The sequence below is a fragment of the Amblyomma maculatum genome, chromosome 2, assembly GCF_055883805.1.
Source record: "Amblyomma maculatum isolate TAMU_Amacu chromosome 2, ASM5588380v1, whole genome shotgun sequence".
Taxonomy (NCBI): Eukaryota; Metazoa; Arthropoda; class Arachnida; order Ixodida; family Ixodidae; genus Amblyomma; species Amblyomma maculatum.
In genome coordinates, this window is record NC_139345.1 from 123,458,694 (window position 1) to 123,482,309 (window position 23,616).

The 23,616-nt window shown below is 48.4% G+C and overlaps 1 protein-coding gene across 1 annotated transcript in view; it reads left to right on the plus strand.

Annotated features, from left to right (window-relative positions):
* The first annotated feature begins 2,789 nt into the window (after positions 1–2,789).
* LOC146199749 (uncharacterized) overlaps positions 2,790–23,616 on the plus strand; it is a 29,766-nt gene continuing 8,939 nt past the window's right edge. Inside the window, exons 1-6 of the mRNA XM_084592189.1 lie at positions 2,790–2,813; positions 3,483–3,731; positions 4,841–5,046; positions 7,020–7,131; positions 13,804–14,004; positions 19,578–19,820. Of these exons, the coding sequence (XP_084448315.1) occupies positions 2,790–2,813; positions 3,483–3,731; positions 4,841–5,046; positions 7,020–7,131; positions 13,804–14,004; positions 19,578–19,820 (1,035 nt within the window). The remainder of the gene's footprint in view (positions 2,814–3,482; positions 3,732–4,840; positions 5,047–7,019; positions 7,132–13,803; positions 14,005–19,577; positions 19,821–23,616) is intronic.

Here is a 23,616-nt window from a genome sequence, read left to right on the forward strand (position 1 = left end):
ATAGTACGCATAGGTATCTAGAACATTAGATGCAAGTTCTAATGGTCAAGAAGTTGTAATTGTTAGAGCAGCCGCAATGTCCTGTACACTTCGAAACATGCTTCGAAACATTATGTCCCAATCTCATGAATGCATTCCAGACATAAGAAGCAAATACGTTACCGATTTAATGAGTTCCTCGAGTGGCCGAGTGGTTAGCGTAGAAAGCTACGGAGTTAGAGGTACCGAGTCTAAATCGCGCCATAGGTGCAGTTTTTTTTTTTTCGCTTAGTTTTAATTTTTTTTTATTTTTTAGCTTTTTTTAATGTAGTTGAGGTGCTTCGCTACGTTTTAGCTTTTACTTTTTATCCAAAAGTGCTCATTGGTCAACACTCATGAACAACACACAAGAAATGCACACAATAGGTACCAACCAGAAACACGGTGGCCAACTTTCTTGTGAAACTCATCAAAAATGCATCAAGAAAATGTATAGAAATGTTAATGTGCATGATGAGGAATGTAATTACCATTTAATCAGAAACTCATTAAGCTTTTTTGTAAGGGCGTGGAGAATGAGACGAAGATGCATTGACTTGAACAACAATAAGAAGACGTTTATAGGCTCAGAACGAGGAATACACAAAACATTTAGGGGGCAGCAATTAACATTATAAAAGGCAACGACATGAGTGAAGAAACAATCTAATTAATTACTTCGAATTACGTATACAGGGTCATGATTTTCTGGAATGGAAGTAACAATTCAAGCAACAGTAAGGGAAAGAAAGTTTCGAACATACAATTGACCGGGGAGCGCGGCGGCAGTCCATCACTGGGACGACGCAGACGGGAGGCACTCGAAGGCGACGGTCCTTCCTGTGCAGCTTGCGCTCTAAAGATACGGTGCCGGAGGCGGAGCTCGGGTACTCCCCGGGAGTACGCGGCAGCTCTGGTTTCGTTCTTTGGGAGCGAACTGGGCGGACTGACTTTGGGGCCTCGGCGGCTCCTTTTTAAACCCTTGTCGACGATGCCTTGTGTCCAGGGTCGGGGTCCGAAACAGAACACACACTTAAAGCGCACAAAGTAGTTCACTTACAGAGGAAGGCGCACGTAGACACACCACACTTTAGCACTACATGGCCGCCATCTTAGGTTTGAAAAACATAACACACAACAAAAACAACAGTCACGTACGCCCCCAACTTCGGTTCTTCTGGGGGTCACATTGCCAGGGAAAAAAGAATATACGGATATAAAAAAAAAGCTATATATACTTTGGACGTAGTAGGGGTGACTTAGAGTGGGGACATCTCCAAGTGGTGCAGCGCAACGGCACGAAGCCTAGACAAGAGAATGAGACAGACACAGCGCTGACAGACAAGAGAAGGGGACAGACACAGCGCTGTGTCTGTCCCCTTCTCTTGTCTAGGCTTCGTGCCGTTGCGCTGCACCACTTGAAGATGTCAGACCAACTAGCCCTCCAGTTTATGTTTGAGTGGGGAACGTACGACACAGGCAGCACGTACTCTTCTGCTCGAGCATGGAGAGAAACACAGGGAAAGCTATACTGTTCCGAGGCAACGTGCACGTGCGCGTTCTTGCGCACCCGACCGATGGTCACATATACAGGTCCCATGAACATATGGGGTTTACAAAACAATTCCGCGTGTATAAATGCAGCATGGGCAAATTAATGGATCCTCCTATTCTGTGACAGTACGCCAATGGGGCTGCGGTAGCGGCAGTGCGCAACGGCTACTGCGCGGTGGTAGTGGAATATTTCCGTCCTAGTGATGCTATATTGGGTTCTGTTTGAGCGCGCTAGCAAACCATACTATCCTTTTTGCACGGCGGAAACTATTGGAACCAGAAGTATCGGCCAGCGCGGCTGCAATTGGACTGTGCTCCGCTTCTTTAGGCCGAACTATCTTTAGTTATGAGTGCCGCAGTTGTCTATGAGCATGTTCCTGTTTTCATTTATATGTTGTACTTGTAATGATAACTATTAACACAAGCGCACAGCGAATGGACCGTGTACGGTACCGAACGCGGAATTACTCCTAGAGATGATTTCCATATTCATCGCCGCACCTATATTTACCGCTACCCATTTCATATCTTGTGCTATCTCTCAACAGCTAGTGACTATTTTATATCCCAAATCGCGCTGCATTCATATCGAATTAAAGGATTTCATGATTGTTACACACAGGCAGCGTTCACCGCAGATACGTCGCTAAACCGCTGCTATCGCGAACCGAGCTTAGCAAATGTTTGCGTATGCGGAGCACCGGCGCCCGAGTGCGAAAAGCGTACGATCGACCTGGCCCGCTTCACCAACGTATTTTTCCCGCTTAATCACTTTTAAAGAACAGCACATTAAACAACAAGTGTCTTGAGTACAGTCCGACGGCGCAGCCCCGCAGCCACGTCCCGTCGTTGTAGCGTCGTTTGGGCAGCGTTATGTTAAGCGGAACATCGAAAAATGTGCGGCCTCAGTTGTACTATGAAAGTAAACGACAAGTTCGCAAAACTTACTGCGGTGGATGCCGCGAGCTTACAAAAGCGGCGCCGCGTGGCTGACGACGGAACTGTCGCCGTGCACTACTCCGAAGTCATCGCTAGGCCTAAATTGCTTCGAAGAACATCGAAGATGCACATCGTAAGTTGCTTTGGAATTGCGCAGCGCTAGAGTAAATGGTCTCTCATTGAACAGTCTTATTGTCAGTCCCATTCAATCATAACAAAAGAAATATACATTTAATTTCGGTGACGACTTAGCAACGGAGCCAGAGGGCAAGCAGACGATGAGCGGCCGGCGGCAGCTGGCTGTGAGAGAAATTTTGCTTGTATTGCAGTTATCACTCCTACCAGCAACATTGTACGGGTCATTGGTCTTCAATGAAGATCTGTCTTTGGCAGTCAGCTTATTATTTAAGGAAATAAAAAATAAATTTAGCATTCTGGCACTGGCGCAAGGGATCCATCGATACGTATCGTTGGCGCGGGGTTTGCGGGAGGCACGGCCGGCGCAGCGTGAGGTGTTTATGACGGTGGAGGAAGTGAAATGGGTGTCACATTCGAGAGTTCGTCGTTTACACAAAACGTTAATAAAAGATTTAAATCGGGATCAACTAGAAAGAGATCAAGCAGAAACACATCACATTCGCACTCGTATTGGTTCCATGCGTACTGTACAGTTTTGCAATCAGCTTTCTATTTATTTGATTATTTGTGCATTGCACGATCATGCGTTGCTGTTCCGATGACGTTACCACCGAGAACTGCATTACTGAAGAGATTTGTCTTTTAAACAGCGAAATACTAAGAAGCAATTAAGGGCGCTCTGCAATGCTGAAGTGTGCGATATGCACAGCCCACTAGGAACTTGCAATTTGCAACAATGGGCAGGCGCAGCGAACGTGGTTTCGGTAAAATTGTCTGTAAGGAACGAGAAAAAAAAAAGCATAGCCTCGCTGAAACATTTTGGAATAACGCAGGAGCTCGAGCGCATTCTGGAGTCTATATCCAACGCTTCAGTGGACCCGTGCGATGACTTCTATGATCACGTGTGTGGCGGCCTCCGTGGAAGAGCTTCCCACGGAGAAGAAGCCCCGCGGCGGCCGCAGCCCCTTGGCTTCCATGAGCTGCAGCGGCGGTCGCTCAATGCGCTGCTCGCCCGCAGCCTGGCTAACGCCGACCCAGACAGTTTTCCCGGGGACGTCAGGCCGCTCATCTACTTTTACAAGGTGGGCAGCGTATCTTTGGGTGATGGCGCAGTCTCTTCTACTCTCTATCCGACGACACTGTATATAGGTGAATGCGTGTGCCGTGTACCTAGGTGACATAATCTTGAAACGTTATGTTTGCGCTAGAAATAGCCTTATAATTCCCTCAGATGAGGATATGTGGGACAACCATCTGTCTGGGATGTTGCAAGGACCAGCTCCGCTGCCACTTACAACGTTCGCGTGCACTCAACAGTACAGATAGCAATATGGCGATAGCCCAGAGAGCCATGATTCGCACTGTCCGTAGTAATGCTCCAGTTACGCTTGGTATAAATATGGAACATGTCAAGGGGCTGTGCTTCTCATATGTGCAAATTATATTTTATTTTAACTTTGATGTCGAGCGCCGCCATTCCAGGCCTCATTCGCGGAGCCGTACGTACCTTCATCTTCGGGCAAGGAAAGCATATCCATCCAGAGCATGGACGTCGATATGTTTGCACGAGACACTACGGCGGATGCCTTTCCAGCCTCGGTTTCTTTTTTTTTAACTGCGCAAAGTTCCATAAAATCATATTTTTTCCCTTTCACGTGTGTTATCACAGCATCTGAACTCTAAATAAAAGGCAAAAGATCGTGCAGTGACCTCATTTGATCTGCGTGGGATCTGTTGTCGCATTTGGATTTCGAGAGTCGCTAAAATTATAAATTGGCTTCAGTTATATACTATTGGCGGCCAGGGCGCAGCTCCAGCGGCTTCACACGCACTGAAGCGCAGAGCAGCGATGTGACATCCGCAAATACCCCAGACGTGAATATGAGGCCCATGACGACTTTAGCGCTTAGATATATGCGGCGAATGTTGGAGTAGTTGTATAATGTTGGTGTAAGGCCACTAAGCCCGCCGTAGGTAAGGCTGCCACGAATTCTCGGCTGTCATCGCGGTCTTCGAGGTCGGATAAAGATAAAGGTGCGCAGAGGCGACATGATTGTAGTGCGCATATATAGTTTTAGGTTAAGTTTTTCAGATACTTGCGTGTTATCGCAATACATTTACGAACAGGCTGATGAAGAAGGTGCGAATAAATGCACACATAGCTGAACTGGCAATCACTCTCGGAGTGCAGAACTGCCTGCTGGTCATGAAGGACCGCCTGGTGGACGCCACCGAGGTTAAGGCCCTCCTGGCCCACCACAACCTCAGCGCCGAGCTCTTCCGGTCAGCTGAGAGGGCCACCGTCATCGAGCTCCTGGCGCAACTGGCCACGCACGGGGACCTGGTGCCTGCGCTCGTGGTTCGCCTCGTGGCCACTGCTCACGACGCCACCTCCAGGTGCAGTCAGAACACAGCGTCCTCTTCACGTACTTCTCAACGCAAATGACATTCGGACGACCGATGCACCGCCCTGGTGAACACGGGGGTGATGCATTGGGCTATTCGGTGCTTCTATGCCTCGTTTGAAGCGCTAAACTTTGACACGGGTACAGGGAGACTGACGTAGATGGGAGCTCGTCCATGTCTCTCTTTCTGTGTACGTGGCAGATTTTGAGAAATTATCACGACGTGCCTATGCCCGTGGTCCAGAAGCGGCTTCCATTCTGACCTTTAAATGTGATCCGGACAACGAACCGTTGTTTGTGACACTGTGACGGATTTGGTTTTATCGAAGCAAGTACAGCTGGGTGAAGTATCACCATGGCCGGTCTCTTCCAACCATTTAACCACACAGAATGCTTATCAGGCCTGAGGGTGGTGGAAATAATATTTCGTAAAACAAAAGCTCTCCTCCGCGTCCCGGCTCGTTATCTCAGCCTCCTACATAAAGGAATTCAGTCCTGGCTCCCTAATGCAAGAGAGGAGAGGATCGTACAACCTTTGACGCGCGTATAGACGCAGCTATAAGCAGGTCGCTTCCAAGCGAGATTTGTTGCAGTGTGCCGGCCCTGTATTTTCCAGAACTCTTTAATATCGCCATAGTGTATAGAAGGAAAACCATACAAGTCGGACGTTGAGGAGTACCTATAAAAGAGGCCGCACGCGGCCACTGGCGACGGCATTTCACGCCGAAACTACAGCTACAGCAGTGCTTGAGAAGCAGCATGATATTTAGTGGTAAACGTGAAATACACTGTGCGTGGAATCTTTTTATTGCGAAATGAATACTCTGACAGCCAAAGCGAGACCTCTGGTGACCGCAGCTACGCCATGAAGAGGCGTATTTAAGAAATAACAGCGCAGAGACGAAGGACAAGGAAGAAGACAACACCTGCGCTGACTATCAACTGCAGTTTATTAGAAAGAAACACGCAATATATACTCACAACCAAGAGCACAAGTGCAACTCCAACCGCCAAACAGATAGCTCAGTCTTTTGAATCAAGATATATTAATTCACAGTCATGAACAGAGCCAGAAGGGGTGCTTCACACGAGTCATGGTTTTTATGAATATGAAACGCTTCACTGATTTCTCTTGTTAGTTTATCTTTGTGTTTGGTTTCATTAAAAAGGGGAACACATGACTTTTCAGAACAATTCAGTTGGTTGTTAAGCGGACAGTTCCTGTAATGCAGAGCGAGATTTGAGGATGGAGCGCCCTTCAATGAAGTGTTGTGGTCACTTCACTGAAGGGCGCTCCATCCTCAAATCTGTGCACATACGCGATTTAGCTTCGCTTTTCTCTCCCTGCGTTTTACCAGGTCACGTGCGCCAACGTAGACACGAATTTTATTTTTAGTTTTTTTATTTGTATTTTGTCTGGCCATGTGCCAGCCTCTCACGCTATTTAATACTTTTTCTTGTTTTATGTTTTACCTAGTGGCATGGTATCCGTTGGAAGAACAATAGGCTCGCCTATATAAGCGGCTACAGGCTACTGCTGCGTCAGGAGAAGGCCTGTCCAATCTACGACGACCCGAGGAACTAGGAGGTGTTTTCGGGACTTCTCGTCGCGAGCTTCCGATTAAGAGAGCTCAAGTGGTTATGTGTAATTAGTACTCTAAAATTCTTGTCCGTCTTCAGTCTAGTCATGGTACTCTGGTTTATGAAGTATTTAATTTGTCGACGCCTGCGTCCTCGTGGTCATCATCGCGCCCAACGCCGCATCTTGGCAAGAAGAAATGAGGAAAGAACCTGTACTGTCTACCACCATGGCACCCAGGAAGTCATATGTAAATCATCTTTCCTTTTTGCCCGCTCTGTGCACAATTATGCACAGAATTGCATATATCGCTGTCTCGAGTGATGACCACTTTAAATTGCGCGTTGACATGTATGCATCATGTTGCTCGCTTCTGGCTTGCGCAGTAACGGCAGCAATGCTGTCGAGGAATGCTGGCTTCGACCGGGCTCCCCTTCTCGGCTAGCCTCCCTCGAGCCAGGCATTCGAACGGGGCATGTGTCGACCCTCCTGTCGAAGGTATGTTTGGCGTGAACAATTAACAGCACGCCTCGTACCTGCGCTTACTCTAAGTGTTGGGCCGCAGTGTTGTTGTTGTTGTTGAAAAACCTTTATTTCCACCGAGAAGAAGCTCCGTTTCGGACTCCCCGGCACGCAGGCCTGATGGAGCCTTACTCAGGAGCCTAGCGAACTAAGGTCTGGTGAATATACATTGTTGCTTCACGTGTGTCTCGACACTTGTGACGTAACGCTCACGTCCTGCGCGTGGTGACTAACGCACATCCAAAGCAATAACTATATCCTCTCAAGAATACGTTAGACTACCTTCGTAGAGATGGGCCATTCCTGAGTGCACCACTGCTTCGGTGGTGGACGACGGCTTGTTTCGGTGCGCGTCTTTCTCTCCCTCTTCTTTTTCCTTTCTTCTCTATTTTGTCTTCTGTCCGCACGAGGCAGCGGAGGCGTCCGTGTGCTGTGCGATGTCAGCGCAAGTTAAAGATCCCCAGGTGGTCGAAATTACTCCGCAGCCCTCCACTACGGCTCCTCTTTCTCTTTCCACTTTCATTCCCACCTTCCTCCCTTCCCTTACGGCGCGGTTGCGGTGTCCACAGAAAACAAGTGAGACAGTTACCTCGCCTTTCCCTTCCTATAAATAAATCAGTTTTTAATAAATCAGGCAGCGGAGGTGGCGGAGGCGAAACGAAGAGGCGTCCGTGTGCTGTGCGATGTCAGCGCACGTTAAAGATCCCCAGGTGGTCGAAATTACTCCGTAGCCCTCCACTACGGCTCCTCTTTCTCTCTTTGCACTTTCACTCCCACCTTCCTCCCTTCCTTTACGGCGCGGTTAAGGTGTCCACAGAAAACAAGTGAGACAGTTACCGCGCTTTTTCCTTCCTATAGGAGGATAAACATTTATTTGACGAGGAAGAGGTCAGGCAGCAGGGCCTACCGCTCTAAGTGGCCAGGAGTCGGGCTCTGGCGACCTGGGTTGCACGCTCGATGGCCCGGAGTTGGATTTGCGGGTCAGAGCTGAGCATAGCGGCCTCCCACTGCTCGCATGTGGAGAGCTGCAGATCCCGCGGAGGGCTATCTCGTGGACAGGCCCACAGTATGTGGTCTAGGTTGGCCCTCTGTTGGCATAATTTACTATATGGGGTGTATAATGCAGGATATGTATGGGCGTATAGGTGACAGGATTTGGGAAGGAATGTGTCTGTAATTTTCGCCAGGTGACCTTCTGCGCCTTCGAGGGCGATTTGTGTCCCGGAGGGTATAAGCTACGTGTTTGTCGAAAGTATTAGGTAATTTCTTGATATGAAGCCATACGGTCTCTCGCCGACTTCATGAGGGGTTGTCCCACTGCCCGGCTGACGAGTCCTCGGGCGAAATTGTGGGCAGCGTCATTTCCCGGAAGGCAGGAATGTGCTGGTGTCCAGATCAGCTGAATGGGACGGTTTGTCGTCTGAGAGGCAAGCAGCAATTTTAGTGATAGAGGGGATATTCTGCCTTTGCTGTAGTTCCTTATTGCGGTTTTCGAGTCGCTAATAATATTTAGGGCTGAGGTCGAACTTACCGCAAGGGCGATTGCCGCTTCGTCCGCTACCTCCGGGTCATTTGTAACGACCGAGCCGGCCGTGAGCAGTTGACCTTGGAAATTTACAGCCACAATCGTGTAGGCACTGCGGTCCGCATGTTCGGCTGCATCGACACAGACAGTGTCTTGTTTGGAGGGGTATTGCTTGTGTAGGTTTTTGGCTCTCTGTATTCGCCTGTCTGAATGAAATTCAGGGTGCACATTCTTCGGGAGAGGTGGAATCTTCAATTGAGCTCGCAGGCTCTTGGGCAGGGATATTTTGTCCTGCCTTGCTGCGGGGTAACCAATTGAGAGGGTGTTAAGAATAAAGCGTCCTGACGGTGTGTGGGTTAGCCGTTCGTACTGAGAAGTGAGGTGGGCCTCTACTAGCTCACTGAGAGTTTTGTGTACTCCCAGCGCGTTGAAGCGCTCCGTTGGGGTATTTATGGGGAGGCCGAGTGCGGACTTGTACGCTTGTCTGATTAGGGAATCGACACGTTGTGTTTCTGCTGCGCTAAGTTTAAGGTAGGGTAGTGTGTAAGTAATTATACTAATGACGAATGCCTGGACCAGACGGAGGAGATCTGTTTCTTTCATGCCCGAGTATCGGTTGGCGATTCGGCGTATAAGGCGCACTGTCTGAGAGACAGTGCCCTTGAGGCGATTGAGGGACTCTGTGTTTCGGCCGTTTTTCTGGATGTTAATTCCAAGAACCCGTATAGAAGATACCTCTGGTATAGGTTGTCCCTTAGCGTACACTCGGATTTGGGGATAACCCCCAGCGCCTGGTTTGCCACGCTTGAGAAGTTCAGATTTTGTGGGGGAGCAGGAGAGGCCCGCACTCTCTACGCATTCCGTAACATATAATATGGTGAGGCAACCAAAAAGAGAATAAAATAATATGCCTCTGCCCGTTGTAAAGTTGTAAAGTTTCTTCAATTTCTCCTTTCTATAAATCAATCAGTCAGGCAGCGGAGGTGGCTCAGCTTCAGAGCCAGTAGCAGGCCCGTGCGTTTTCTTTTCCTTCTTCCTACAGCCACAATAAACACATCGCACAGCACACGGACGCCTCTTCGTTTCACCTCCACTCGAAACGCAGCCACCGCGGTCGGGGATCGACCGCGGTGGCTGCGACCGTTTTTTCCTGGCTTTATTAACGCGAAAGTATTACTTCGCTATGTTCACAGATTTCTGTCCGCACACCGTGTCTGCAGGCCGTGTCCGCAAAATCGTGCCCGTAGCAGTTGTGAGTAATTGAGAAGTGGTAGAGGTTAATGAGTGGTGTCAATCGATAGAGGGTGGCGTAATATTGTTGCTGAAAAAATAATTAGGCCAATAAGTAAATTAGGTAATTAGAATAACTGCTTCACAGGAAAGGAAAGGCGCCGTATCTGCCACGCTTGTTCTGCGGACACCTGAACCGCGCGTAAGCGAAGGGAGGAAGGTAGGAGTGGAAGCGGAGAGAGAAAGGGGTGCTGTAGTGGATATGACGTCAAGGATGTGACGTCTCGCAACCGGAAGTAGAGCCGAAAAAGGGCATAGGAAGGGATTCCATGGCGTGCAGTTTGAAAGTACCAGACTAAAATTGGTAAACAAGAAGTAGATAAATGTGAGGTAGATAATGTGATGTCACGCAACCAGAAGTAGAGCCGAAAAAGGGCATATGAAGGGACTTGCGCGCAATCATGAAAGTACCAAACATTAAAATGGGCAAACAAGAAGTGAATTAAGCAACTGGAAGCAACCAGAAGCAACCAGCAGGAGCATCCAGGCTTTCGCATCACTCCAATGCAGATTCTGCAGTTTACTTTCGCTACGAACTGCTTCCTCCCGACCTACTACGCGAGAATGGAGTTCATTGCCGCTTGCACCCACTCTGCAGTCTCCGCTTGTCGCAACTGTTCTCGAAAATTCATCTTCGAAACGGAGCCATTCCCCTCAACCTATACAGCCCAGAATAGACTTCTTTGCCGCTTCCGCGCGCCCACTGTGCAGTCTCCGATTGTCGTGCCTACTATCGATTGAACATTCAGGCCTGACTGCCCATCGGTTCGTACAGGACCTCTCTTCTTTGCAAACTATACTGGCTACGTCGTATTGGCCGCGAAGGGCCTTTGCCTACTTTGTCCTGCGTGTGGCACTGCCATTGAGTTTCTGGATCTATGTATGCATGGTCGGCTATAGCTCTCAGGGGCATTTGAGAGACGCCATTTCACTTGAGAGACGCCATATGTACACTCATGGCCGGTCTCGAGAGAGAGAGCGCGCGCTCTTTCCTACGGCCTTCTCAATCGCCGCGTGAACAATGGGAACTTTTCTCCTTGAGTCACGCTCTCCGCCGCCGCAAGGGGCGCGACCTGCTCACTGTTCGTTCCGCATCTGCTTCAGCGGCGGCGGGTGGCTTTTGCCTGGTTTCGTGCTGTCGCCCGCGGGTTTCGTGGTGAGTGCAGCCCCTAAATAAAAGATTACAGAAGGTAGATGCTGCAACGGCATCCTGTCAGCGTGCTACACACGTGAATGGAGTCTTTATATTAAAAAACACTGTCGCTCAGCAAACGCGCGACAAGCATATGACATGTATTGCGGCATTGTATCTACTTTTGTTCATTTTAATCTGAATTTTTGCCCAAGGCAAGAAGATGAATAAAAAAAGTGAATGAGCAGTGATAACATCGAAGCTTCTTCAAGGCAAAAATAACAGCAACAATGGCAAAACCGTCTTTCAGCGCTAGATGAGAAACCATCGAGGTAACACCGAAGATGAAAATAATTTTATAAAAATGTAATGTAAGTTGCACAATGCTTGCATGATATAAAGTATTAGTATAACAGTCAAAGTACAGACTGTAAGGTTGAGTTTTCAATGATATTATTATTTATATATTAGCAAATGTGTTGTATTTAAGCATTATTTTATTTTGCAAATAAACGTTGGTTTAATGAAATGTTTGCATGATATCATGATTATTTCATGAAAAAAACAGGAAATCTATTTCAAGCACTAAATTCCTAGCAATATTTTCTTTCTTTTTCTAATATGTTTATGAACTAATAATTCCTTGTAACTATCTGTGCAGTAATGCCTGCCTTAGAGAGCAATCGCTGCCCCATTATTTTTTTAGAATGCGTTGCTTATTACACATTCGCCACTGTTACTCAAGGCACACTCCTCAATAATGGATATAAAAGCTTTCCTCTGTGCTATTTATTCAGAGGTGACTATAGGAGTTCGCGCTGTATTGCGCGCCTAGGCAGCTAGTGTCGACACCGACGAAATCATTTCAGCTCTACCGCAATCAGTAACCGAGGAACTGAAAGAAGTGATGGTATCTCCTGTCATCCCATTACCCACTGTCACGTATTCTGGTTTAGCTTACGTCGCTGAATACATTGTGAAGTTAATCAGTGACTTCGGGTGTGACGCTTGTGCTATCCTTCTTGAAACTAGCGAAAGAAGCAGCCTCATGTACACTATTCTGCGAGGACAAGATTCTAGCGGACTGCATTATCCAAAACCAGAGTTTGTAGCCCTCTTGGACAAGGTTGTGTCTTTTTTTGAAAAAGCTGTCGTGCACCTACCACATACAAATGTCCTTGAAGTCCTTCAAATCTTAATCCCGCCAGCACTTGAGAACTCACCTTTGCTGATCGAGTTGCCCGGAAGGCATTGACAATAGCAAGGTCCGCTTCTTTAATATGTGAGAAATTTCTCAGACTCCTTCTTGTCAATTATGCTAAGAAGGTGACAGACAGGAACGAAAGGTCAGCTCCTTATATGTGCACAAACCGTACAAAAAGATTTTGAGTCTTTAATTTTCTAGCCGCATGCACCGTTTTGATGAATGAGTGCAACTTTGAAGGATATTTTTTTTATTGCTTGCTGCTCTTTGCAATTATGCATATCTGTTTATGCCCATATTTCCTCGATTAAATGTTTCTTTATTACTGGTATTAAACTGACTACGACTGTCTACGTGTGCGTCAGTCGCGAGACTACGTATACATCTGCTGTCTTTCAACCTACTGATTTATTTTAAGCGAAGCTAGAACAGCTCACTCCACTAGACAACTGAAATTTCAACTGTATGCGTAAATTTTTGTTCCTTACTCTGAATCTGAGACGTGCTATGAATTTTCGTCAGTGCCTGTTTTGCTCTAAACGAAAACGGCAGCGGTTGACCGAATACTTTGAATATCCACCGAACAGTTTTCCATGCAGACTAGCGTCAGGTCGCGCTATACCTGCTTACAGCTTTCAAAGGCACACTGCATAAAATGGTGCATATAGTTTTGTGAAAAATTTAGGGGCAAAAAGTGTTGATGTAAGTGCACCCGAAACTTCATTCGACCGTGCGCGACAGCACTGACGAAGGCGCGCGCGCTCTTGCGCGCACGCGCATTATTGACTATTTTATTGCTCATACACGATAAATCAGACGCTGATTACGGCTTCTTCCTATAAGCCATAAGGGGCGAAATATCAGAACCTACCGGTTGCAACCGATGCGGGCGGAGCGAAGAGCGAGCGCGCGTTTCCCTTGCGCGTGAACGGCTGTAGCGGAGGAGCAGCAGTGGGGCGGTGGCGACCCCACCGAGGCGCGGCGGGCGGTGGAAACAGACCCTATTGGAGAGGCCGTAAGAGAAGAGAGAAACGCGCTCTCCCTCGAGACCGGCCGTGGTACACTTCACAGCCTCCTGCGCCAGGAAAAAACAACCCATATCCAACTGGAAGCCCTATTTCCATCACTATATGCTTGGCCATCTTGGCGCAAGCCGGCCTGCATCTCGTTGGCGCCGTTCAAGGAATTATGTCGCCTGTGACGAGACGCGCAGAACGGCACACCCACATGTGAGGCCTAGAGCTAACTTAAATGCGGTGCTCACCACTTCGTGCCAATTAAAAGGGCGCATCATGTGGTAGTACAGCGTGCCCTTGTACCACGTCGCCTTCGCTTCAACATGCTTTTCGTGCTCAGACTGTTGTATTAATTGCCAGGGTAAACACCAAATTACCTTGTTTGTTCCATAAGGCGTATGTGCGGCCCTGTAGTGGACATAAAAAGTGACGGCGAAGACGACAAGGGTCTGTTGTCGGTCCCCTCCTTTGGCGGCCGCAGGCGCTTCGGCTGACCATCAGCGCGGCGGACCTGGAGCTGGCCGCAGAGCTCCGCGGGAACCGCCGCACTGACGGGCACGATGCTGCTACAGTGGTGTGGGAGGACGTGGATGTGTCCAGCCTCCTCTCGAACAGCCCCCTGTGGGCGGCCACCCTCGATGCCAAAGTACGCTTTCTGGAAGATCAACGCAACACTTGCCGGGTACGTACAGCTCCTAGCAGGTTTTATTTTGATAACAGCCGGGTAGCCGCTAATGCCCTCCTGCTACCTGCTTGTCCGTGTGCCTCAGTTACACCCTTGTCTTTGTTTTCTTAGGCACAGAACTATAATTAAAATTCCTTAGAAGCGGCAGCTGGTCGAACAGCTCTTAAAGTCTAGCATATAATAAGAGAGTTGTGTAATTACTATTTATTTTTCTTGGAGTGAAATGAAGCAGTAAACAAGGCAATGCAGCCAAGAACGCATATAACAGTCCACAACTTTTTCAACTCGCCTGCAGATGCAGCTAATGGCGACCGTATAATAAAGTTCGCCTATGTAGTTGTGTAGAAGTACGTAATCTAGTTTTCAGACTGCAAACCATCAATTATGATGGGGCAGACTCGTAGGATGAACCTGACTCGTGATTCGCTAATGAAGGGCAGCGGACACAACGGACGTCCCTAGTCATTCAAGGGGCCAAGAAAAAGTGCACTTAGAGCCCGGTTAGTTAAGAACGAAGTGGCAAATGCATCTAAAGGAGACTCCACCCAATAGCAATTGTTGTTGTTGAAAACCTTTATTTCCACCGAGAAGAAGCTCCGTTTCGGACTCCCCGGCACGCAGGCCCGATGGAGCCTTACTCAGGAGCCTCGCGAACTAAGGTCTGGTGAATATGTATTGTTGCTTCACGGCCTCAGCCGCCAGGCGGATGGCTTGCTGCTGCTGAGCGGGGTCCTCGCTTCGCAGCAGGGTCTCCCAGGCGTCTCTATATTTTCTTTAGCTCCTGGGCTGTTGTTACATTCCCAGATAATCTGATCTAGAGTGCCCCATCTCCCACATCCCTACTGAAAAAACTGTAAGGGGCAATAACCTCACATTTTCTCACACAATCTCACTCAATTCACATAAGAAATCACGTACGAATCGCATATAATTGCATAGGTTCTCATAGTTTCTTGTACATTATCATAAATTATGTACAATATTTTATGATAATGATGTGCACCGTATGAGACTCTATGCGATTAAATGAGATTTTATGAGGTTATTGCCCCGTAGAACTTTTGGTTTTTCAGTAGGGATGTTATGCAATTTAGATCCTTTTCATCTTTTGAAATTGTTGCATATACCCAAAAGGGACTAATATGATTGCCCCCTTGTAGTCTCCTCCATGCAATTGCCTCCCCGTTTCCGAGGGAACGGTCTGGCGGCGGATAGACCCTTCTGCTTAGTTTATAGTGCTCTGTAACCTCTTTATACGAGATTAGGCTATCTTTTATATCCATGCAAGAGGGCCAGCCGCCCGGTGATAGAGAGATCGGGCAAACTCGTGAGCAGCCTCATTCCCTGCGATGGATTCATGTGCTGGTATCGATATAATTTCCACGTTGCGCTCAAGCGGCCTCGATTCGAGGACTCGTTCAGCTTCTTCTGATATTCTTCCCTTCCCAAAATTTCTGACCGCATTTTTGTTATCGCATAGTATTAATTTAGCCTTGGTACCGACACAAGCGAGCGCTACTGCCAATTCCTCCGCCGCGTTGGCGTCTCTCGTGCGGCTTGAAGCCGATACTACAGGTGCTCCTGTTCCGTCGACTACTGCGGATACGGCTGCTCCTTGCCGTCCACATGCAGCATCTACGTAGGCCACTTGTTCTGCTGGTTGTTCTCCCATTCTTTTCTCGTAGGCTCTGGTTCTATGCCCGCGCCTCTCTTTGTTATATTCGGGGTGCATATTTTTTGGCATAGGCGGGACGCGTATCCTAGCTCTTATCTCTTCCAGGATATCCACTGTCTTATGAGCAGTGTATCCCGGTTGGATGTCTATCCATTTTAGTATTTTTCAGATTGGCTATGTCGCTCCAGCTGAGCTATTCTAACTCCCTCAGCTAGCTCGGCCCATCTGTTGTGGATACCCATTTTCTCAAGACGTTCCGTTGATGTGGATATGGGAAGTCACAGAGCCGTCTTGGCACATTTCCTCAGTATCCTGTCTAGTTTATCTATGTTCTCTTTGTTCATATTTAAGTACGGCGTTGCATAGGAGACTCTGCTTGTTATGTACGCCTGTGATATTCTTAGGAGGTTTCTCTCTTTTAGGCCTCTCCCTTTTACTGTTATCCTTCTGAATATGCCTTGCACTTGATCCGCATATGTTGCTAATTTCTTTACGGTATTGGTATTGTTGCCTTTATGATTGATAACCATACCCAGGACCCTCATCTCCTCGACCTTCGGCACCTCTAGGCCCTCTACGACCACTTTGATGTTTATTGGCTTTTTGTCTCTGCTGTTGGTGTTGTACCTAAAGAGCTCCGACTTCTGCGGTGAGCATGCTAGTCCTGGGTCGGCTGCATACTTCACCACGGCGTCTGCAGCTCTGCAGGCTCCACTCAATTTCTGCATCACTTCCATTGTTCATCCAGATGTTAATATCGTCAGCATACATGCTGAACTTTATTCCAGATATCTCATTCAGCTTAGCTGGGAGGCCTCTCATTGCTATGTTGAATAGAAATGGAGGTAACACGGCACCTTGAGGGTTCCTTTGCTTCCTAGCCTTATGCTGGGAGACTCTGCGTCCTGAAATTTAATCAACAATTTATTTTCATGACATCACAGTTGTCGTTTGAAGCGAAAGCTTCACTACGCTAGCTAGGTAGAGCCGGTCTTCGCGTGGGCTTCAATTTGACCTTCAAGGAGCAGGAGGACAAGCCTTTATTAGCGCGGTAGCGTTAAGGAGCTCGTGTCGCAGAAAAGCCGGTGTCGGCGGCGGCGTTGGCCGTGAGCGATAAATCCTGGCATGCACTTCATAAATAAAAAGCAACTTCCAAGATGGGCTGGGTGGGAATCGAACCAGGGTCTCCGGAGTGTGAGACGGAGACGCTACCACTCAGCTGCGAGTTTTTTTTCTTTAAGACCACTCAGCCACGAGTTCGATGCCTGAAAGCGGTACAAAAGCGCTTCTAGTGAATGTGGTGTTGCCTTAGAAACGTGCCGTAGAACGTTATACTGCGGTGTATATCGGTAATTATGAGCATGTTACTTACAGAAGTAGCAGTTACACGAGTAGCGAAGTACGTTTCCGCTACATTTCTGCTGCGCTCTGCGCACATGCAGAGCCATCTTGCGGCAAACACAGAAGAACCCTTCCTCGCAATGTGCGGCGCTGCCCCGACACGTGGCGCGCCACTCGCCCCTGACGTAGGGAGCCTACATGACCGTCATGTAGGCTCCCTACCCTGACGTTTCGCCGTGCACCCTCACGGAATGTAGAATCAAGCGTCTTTCCTTTCTTTAGATCACTATCTTCGCTCACCCGCTTTTCCCCTTCGGACCGCGCGGGTACCGGTGCGAGGATGCCCCAATACCCTTGCGTTTAATAAGTTTTCTCGCTCTCTCCCCTTCCAACATCTAGCGTTCGTCACTCGAACAGTGGCGTTTAGGCGACGCGGCTCCTCTTTCCGCTCACAGCGCGATTGCTGGGTGCAGCGTCTGATGCCGGACGCCTCTGACGTGATAATTAGAAAAAAGTTGTACAGTGCACTTAGAAGTGTTGAGCATGAATAACGCTATTGCGTTCCACTCTTGAAGGCGAAGCTTAAGCGTCCTCCAAATTTTTATGTCGTTCAGATGTCCACAGAAATATTGAGAGATACTATGCCTTTCCTTTACTATAAGCCAACAGATGTGCACAATGTCAGCGTGCACTAGCCATTCACCTTCAAGGTGCCGCAGTTGTTGCGACTGTAAGTAGAAGGAAAAGAAAATGCACAGGCCTGCTACTGGCTCTGTAGCTGAGCCACCTCCGCTGCCCGATTGGTTTATGGAAGGGAAAGGCGCGGTAACAGTCTCACTTGTTTTCTGTGGACACCTCAACCGCGCCCTAAGGAAAGGGAGGAAGGTGGGAGTGAAAGTGGAAAGAGAGAAAGAGGAGTCGTAGTGGAGGGCTACGGAGTAATTTCGACCACCTGGGGATCTTTAACGTGCGCTGACATCGCACAGCACACGGACGCCTCTTCATATCGCCTCCATCAAAACGCAGCCTCCGAGGTCGGGTTCGAACCCGGGTACTCCGGCACAGTAAAAACTAATTTATTTATTTATAGGAAGGGAAAGGCGCTGTAACTGTACCTACGGTACTGAAGAGGAAGTAGAGAAGAAAGAAAAAGAAGAGCGAGAGAAAGACGAGCTCCGCAACAACAGCCGTGGTCCACCACCGAAGCAGTGGCGGGTGCAATGACGGTTTACAGTAAACCGGTGGCTGGCTAGCCCCCGCCACAAGCGGCGTTGATCTAGCGGCGTGATCTACAATAGGCTGGCCTCCGCCGCAAGCGGCGTTGACCCACCAGTCCCAGCCCCGTACGGACAGAAACACCCACCCTTCCTCAAAGTACAAAGTGTGGCTATAAATATCCTTACCCGACACATCCGACCGCTGGATGTGAAACCTCCTCGACCACCTTGGTGTCGCGCCATAAGGTCATGACCTTATTCCTTAGAACTTTCAAACTTGGAGCTGAGGAGAAAGTGGAAGGCCGTGTCTTCCGGTCAGCTTCCGGTCACATGTCTCAGTGGAACACTTTAAGTAACGACACGCAGCGTTCCACAGAGACACGTGACCGGAAGCTGAGAGCCGATACTGGAAGTTGGATGGCGGCCATTTGGTTCCGAAGTACACAGGTAATTGGCTCTGATTAATTAGCTAAATAATAATAATAATAATAATAATAATAATAATAATAATAATAATTGGTTCGCAGGAAGGGAAAGGTTCAGTATCGGTCACACTTGTATGTGGACACCTGAACCGCGCCGTAAGGAAGGGATGAAGGTAGGAGTGAAAGTGGAAAGAGAGAAAGGGGAGCCGTTGTGGAGGGCTACGAAAGTCGCCATTTTTTTCTTTTTTTTTTTCTCGCCCCGGCAGACGCGGTTTTTGTTGCCCCGGCAGACGCGGACCACCTGGGGATTTTTAACGTGCGCTGACATCGCACAGCACACGGACGCCACTTCGTTTCACCTCCATCGAAACGCAGCCCGAAAGCTCTGGTCTCTCCTCAATATACGAAATAATCTTTCGCCTTTTACCTAAATAAACCACATCAACCATTTTGTCACTTGCTCTCCTTTCATTGACACTCTACCCGATGGTACCATTCTGTTTGCGATATGCCGACTAGTGCTTCTTATGCAGCTCCGAGAAGGTCACGCTGCGAAACCCGCAGCCATATAATGCTTACTCATTAATAATAAGCTGAGTTGAGTTAGGTTTAATGACACATAGGCTCATGGCACATGGCATAGGGAATAATAATGTCAGATGTTTCTTTGACTATAAGCGACCTCTCGTCCTTCCAGCCACGTGTTGGTGCCGGTTATCTGGCACAGCTTTGAGACCCATATGTACTGCTTCTGAGGAAAAAAAATACCAGGAAATCAGGAACACACGGTTCTATAATACAGACCGTGTGCCGGGAACATCAGTCTCTTCAAACACGTTGGAATTTAGCGAAGTGCTCTCAGACAATGTCCTTCCTCTCTGCCGTTGATGCGCTCCTCCGTGCTATGCGCAGGTGGCCGAGGCAGGCGTGGTTGCGGCTGAGCTTCACACCCTAGAGAACGCCCCGCTGCAGGCACTGCGGCTGCATCTGCTCCTGTGTAGCACAGCCGTTTTGCTTCAAAGTGAGCTGCGCAAGATGGACCCGACCTTCTGGCCCGGGGGCGCCTGCGTCGATGACCTGCATCGCGCGTATCCGATTCGGGCCTGGAACCGTCTCCTCTGGCTTGTCGTGCAGCCCTGGGATAAGGACCTCCAGGTTGGACTGCAGCACAGGGGAACGCGCACGCACCGCATACTTTACACCCCGGCGTATAAGCCTTGCAGCGCTAGTTCGACAGCATATTTTTCAGGATATCTCTGAAGGTGGCTCTTGAATAGACGTTCTCGCGTTGGGTGTTATTCTGCCATTCTAGACACAGAAAACTGTCTACTTACGCATGATTGGTTGAGGATCGCATAGGAGGAGGAGAAAACATTTATTTACGATGATATGATTTGGGAAGGAAGGTGCATTTCGTTGTGGAGCTGAGTGGCAGACCCTATTCCGGGACGCCATTGGCCGCCGCCGCTGCCCGAGCTCTCTGGACCAGGACACGCTGGGCCTCCAGGTCCGAGCTGGACAGGGCCGGCTCCCAGCCCTCCCTAGTTGACTGTTTTATAGCTTTTATATTTGTATTTTGCTGGCAGGCCCACACCATGGGGTATAGGTCAGTATACTGCCCGCAGAATTTGCACCTACCCGTGAATGTCGGGTCACCGGGTTTTAGTATGGCGGGATTTAGAAAACACCCGGTTTGGAGCCGTCTAAGGTGGCACTCCTCAGATATGTCGAGACCTTTGGCGGGTCCCGGGAGTGCCTTCCTGCAGAAGCGTAAATAATTTGTAATGTCCGCATAAGTTTTGAGCGGGATTGGTATGGTTGCCTCGGTAGAACCGGAGGATTGAGCGGAACCCCGAGGTAGAAACGCTCGGGCAGCCGCGTGAGCGGTCTCATTCTCCTCCACCCCCTAGTGACCGGGCACCCATATAACCTTTTTTTTTTTTTACTAGTAGCCGAATCTGAATTTTTCGTATGTTCCAATAATATTCTGCGGGCCAGTGACGCTATCCTACCCCACATGTAATTTCGGCAGCCTTGTTGCGAGTCCGACATTATGTAGGCTGCGTCGCAGTGGGTGGCGGCCAGTGCAATCGCCACTTCCTCCAACATTAACGCGTCGTTAGTTTTTACTGAGAACCCGTTCACCTGCTTTCCTTCGTGCACAACAGCAATGGTGCAGATGCCATTCTCGGTGGGACCCGCTGCATCCACGTAATATGCGCCTGTCTTACTTAGTTATTTTGTATAAATTTTGCCCTGTCTTCACGCCTCCCGTGATTATACTCCCAATTCATATTTTTGGGGAGCGGCTTAACCGTTAAAGTATTTTTCCACACTTCCGGGATGTCCACTCTATTTTCTGTGGTGGAGAGAAGCCCTAGATTGAGGTCTCGGAGGACTTGCCTGCCGGTGCTGGTCACCGACACCCGGCCTAGCAATTTCGCTTGTTCTGTGGGCCGCAATCAGCTCCCCTATTGTATTAAGGATCCTAAGTTGGAGCAGGTGCTCTGTAGATGTTCTGGCCGGGAGTCCTAGAGTCCTTTTTACCGCCGCCCGAATCATGGAGTCGAGCGTGCCACGATCGCTCTTCAACTTGAGGTATAGGGCGCCACGAACACCACATAACTAACGACGAACGCCTGAACCAGGCGAGCGGTTTCTTTTTCAAGAAGTCCACCATGCTTGCCGGATATCCTGCCAATCATCCTACTAATTTGTTCGCAGGTGGACGTTAATTTTTTCAGGTCTGTGGCATTGTTACCCCGGTTATCAATTCGCAATCCCAATACCCGAAGTGTGCTCACCTCTGGTACCGGAACGCCGTTTACGTAAATGTGTATGTATTGTTCTGGGCCTTTATGCTTTGCAATGGGTGCAAAAGTTCTGATTTATTCGGAGCGCACTCTAGACCACAATCCCGAGCGTAGTTTTCTACTACCGAGGCGGCCTCTTGGAGGGCCTCCTCCGTCTGCCCTAAGTTGCCCCAGGACGACCAGATGGTAATGTCGTCCGCATAGATGGCGTGGCGTACGCCATCCACAGCGTTAAGCCTCTCTTGGAGGCCTGTGAGGGCAACTTTAAAGAGCAGCGGAGAGAAAACAGCTCCTTGAGGCGTTCCTCGGGTTCCCATGTCGATGGATCCGAATGTTTCATTGCCCAATCTGATATAAGATTTCCGATTTTCTAAGAAATTTTTATGTAGCTAAATGTTTTCTCGCCGCAATTGGTGGCATTTAAATTTTTCAAAATTCTACTGTGATTAACGTTGTCAAAGGCCCCCTTCAGATCCAGGGCCAAAATAGCCCTGTCTCCTGAACTCCCGAAAGGGGGATCAATGATTTCGCTATTGATTTGGAGCAGTACATCCTGCGCTGATATAAAGTGGTCGGAAGCCGAACATAGAGGATGGCAGCAGCTCGTGCTGTTCCAAATAATCGGATAGCCTTTGCCTCACTACCGTCTCCATGAGCTTACCGCCGCAGGACGTGAGAAAGATTGGTCTTAAATTGTCTGTGTTTATCTTTTTGCCGGGTTTGGAGATGAACGTCACTATGGATAATTCCATTCATTCGGTAGCCCTCCCGAATCCCAGCAATCATTAATGTAGGTCGTGAAACCTTGTAGAGTTTGATCATTGAGGTTGGCCAGAAGACCGACCGTTATCTGGTCGTCTCCCGGTGTCGTTCCTCGCCTCATACTCATTAATGCGATTTTAATTTCCGCAAAGGTGAATTCTACATCTAATTTTGGGTTTTTATCTCCAGTGTATGTTCTAAATTCCTCATCTTCCTCTACGCTCGTACATGAGTATCTCTCTTTTAGTTTGTCGACGAGCTGTTCATCCGTGCCTTTGAAGTCATTAAGTCCCCTTTTCAAGTTTCTGCTGTGTTCGCCTTTTGATTTATTAGGTTCAGTCAGGCACCTGAGTAGGCTTCATGTACTTTTCGTGCTGAGGGTGTCTCGGAGGGAACCGCATCTGGATATCCAGTTTGTTTTTGCTAGAGACCACGCGTATGTTTCCGCGCCTCCTTGGTTATCTGGGAAATTCCAATTTTAAGCTTACGGTTGTGTTTATATCTCTTAGTAAGAGATCTCCTGGCTTCCCACAAGTGTAAGAGGTGATTGTCTACTGCCGGGGTGTTTTCAGTGGTCTGGAGTTTGCGCGTGAAACGGTTCTTGGTTTGAATTAGCGATTTGGCCCAATACTCATATTTTGATGCGTCCGCACCGAGTGCTGGGGTTGCCACTTCCCTGAACTTTGTCCAATCGATGACGCAAGCTGCTCCCCTCTTTTTGCGATTTTTCTTTGAATCTAATTAGGTTTTTAGGATGCAGTGATCGCTCCCGAGAGTTTCTTCTGTATTGTGCTATTCGCAATTTTTAGCGTTCCGGACTAGCGAAAAGTCCGGGCACGTGTCTCGGGAGACGCTATTTCCTATTCTAGTAGGGCACAGCGGGTCCGTGAGAGTGGTTAGTGCCGCGTCGGCTATGGCCACGGCTGATTTCCTGCCTTTTGCTTCCTCCTTATGGTATCCCCATTGGTAGCTGTGCGCGTTGAAGTCCCCAACAACCAGTAAAGGCGATCCGCTGGCTATACGCATCGCCTTGAGGAAGATTTCGTCAAAAGTGGCTTGGCGTTGTTGCGGCCTGCTATAAATGTTTAGAATAACGCACTTTTGCTGGATCGTTTGTTTGGTAGGAGTTTAATAAATGTATGATCAATTTATTCTCTTAATTCCAAATCTATTGTCACGGCGGTGCACTCTTTGTGCACGAGAATGTAGGTGAACGGATTCGTTTGGTGGGTACTATATATGACCTGAGTTTGGCTTCTGTACCTACATCTTGCAAAGCAATTACTTCTGGGGTTATGTCTAGCGCTTCTATGTATTGTTGTAGCGTTTCTCTTTTTCTCTTAAATCCCCTGCAATTCCATTGCATGATTTGTAAT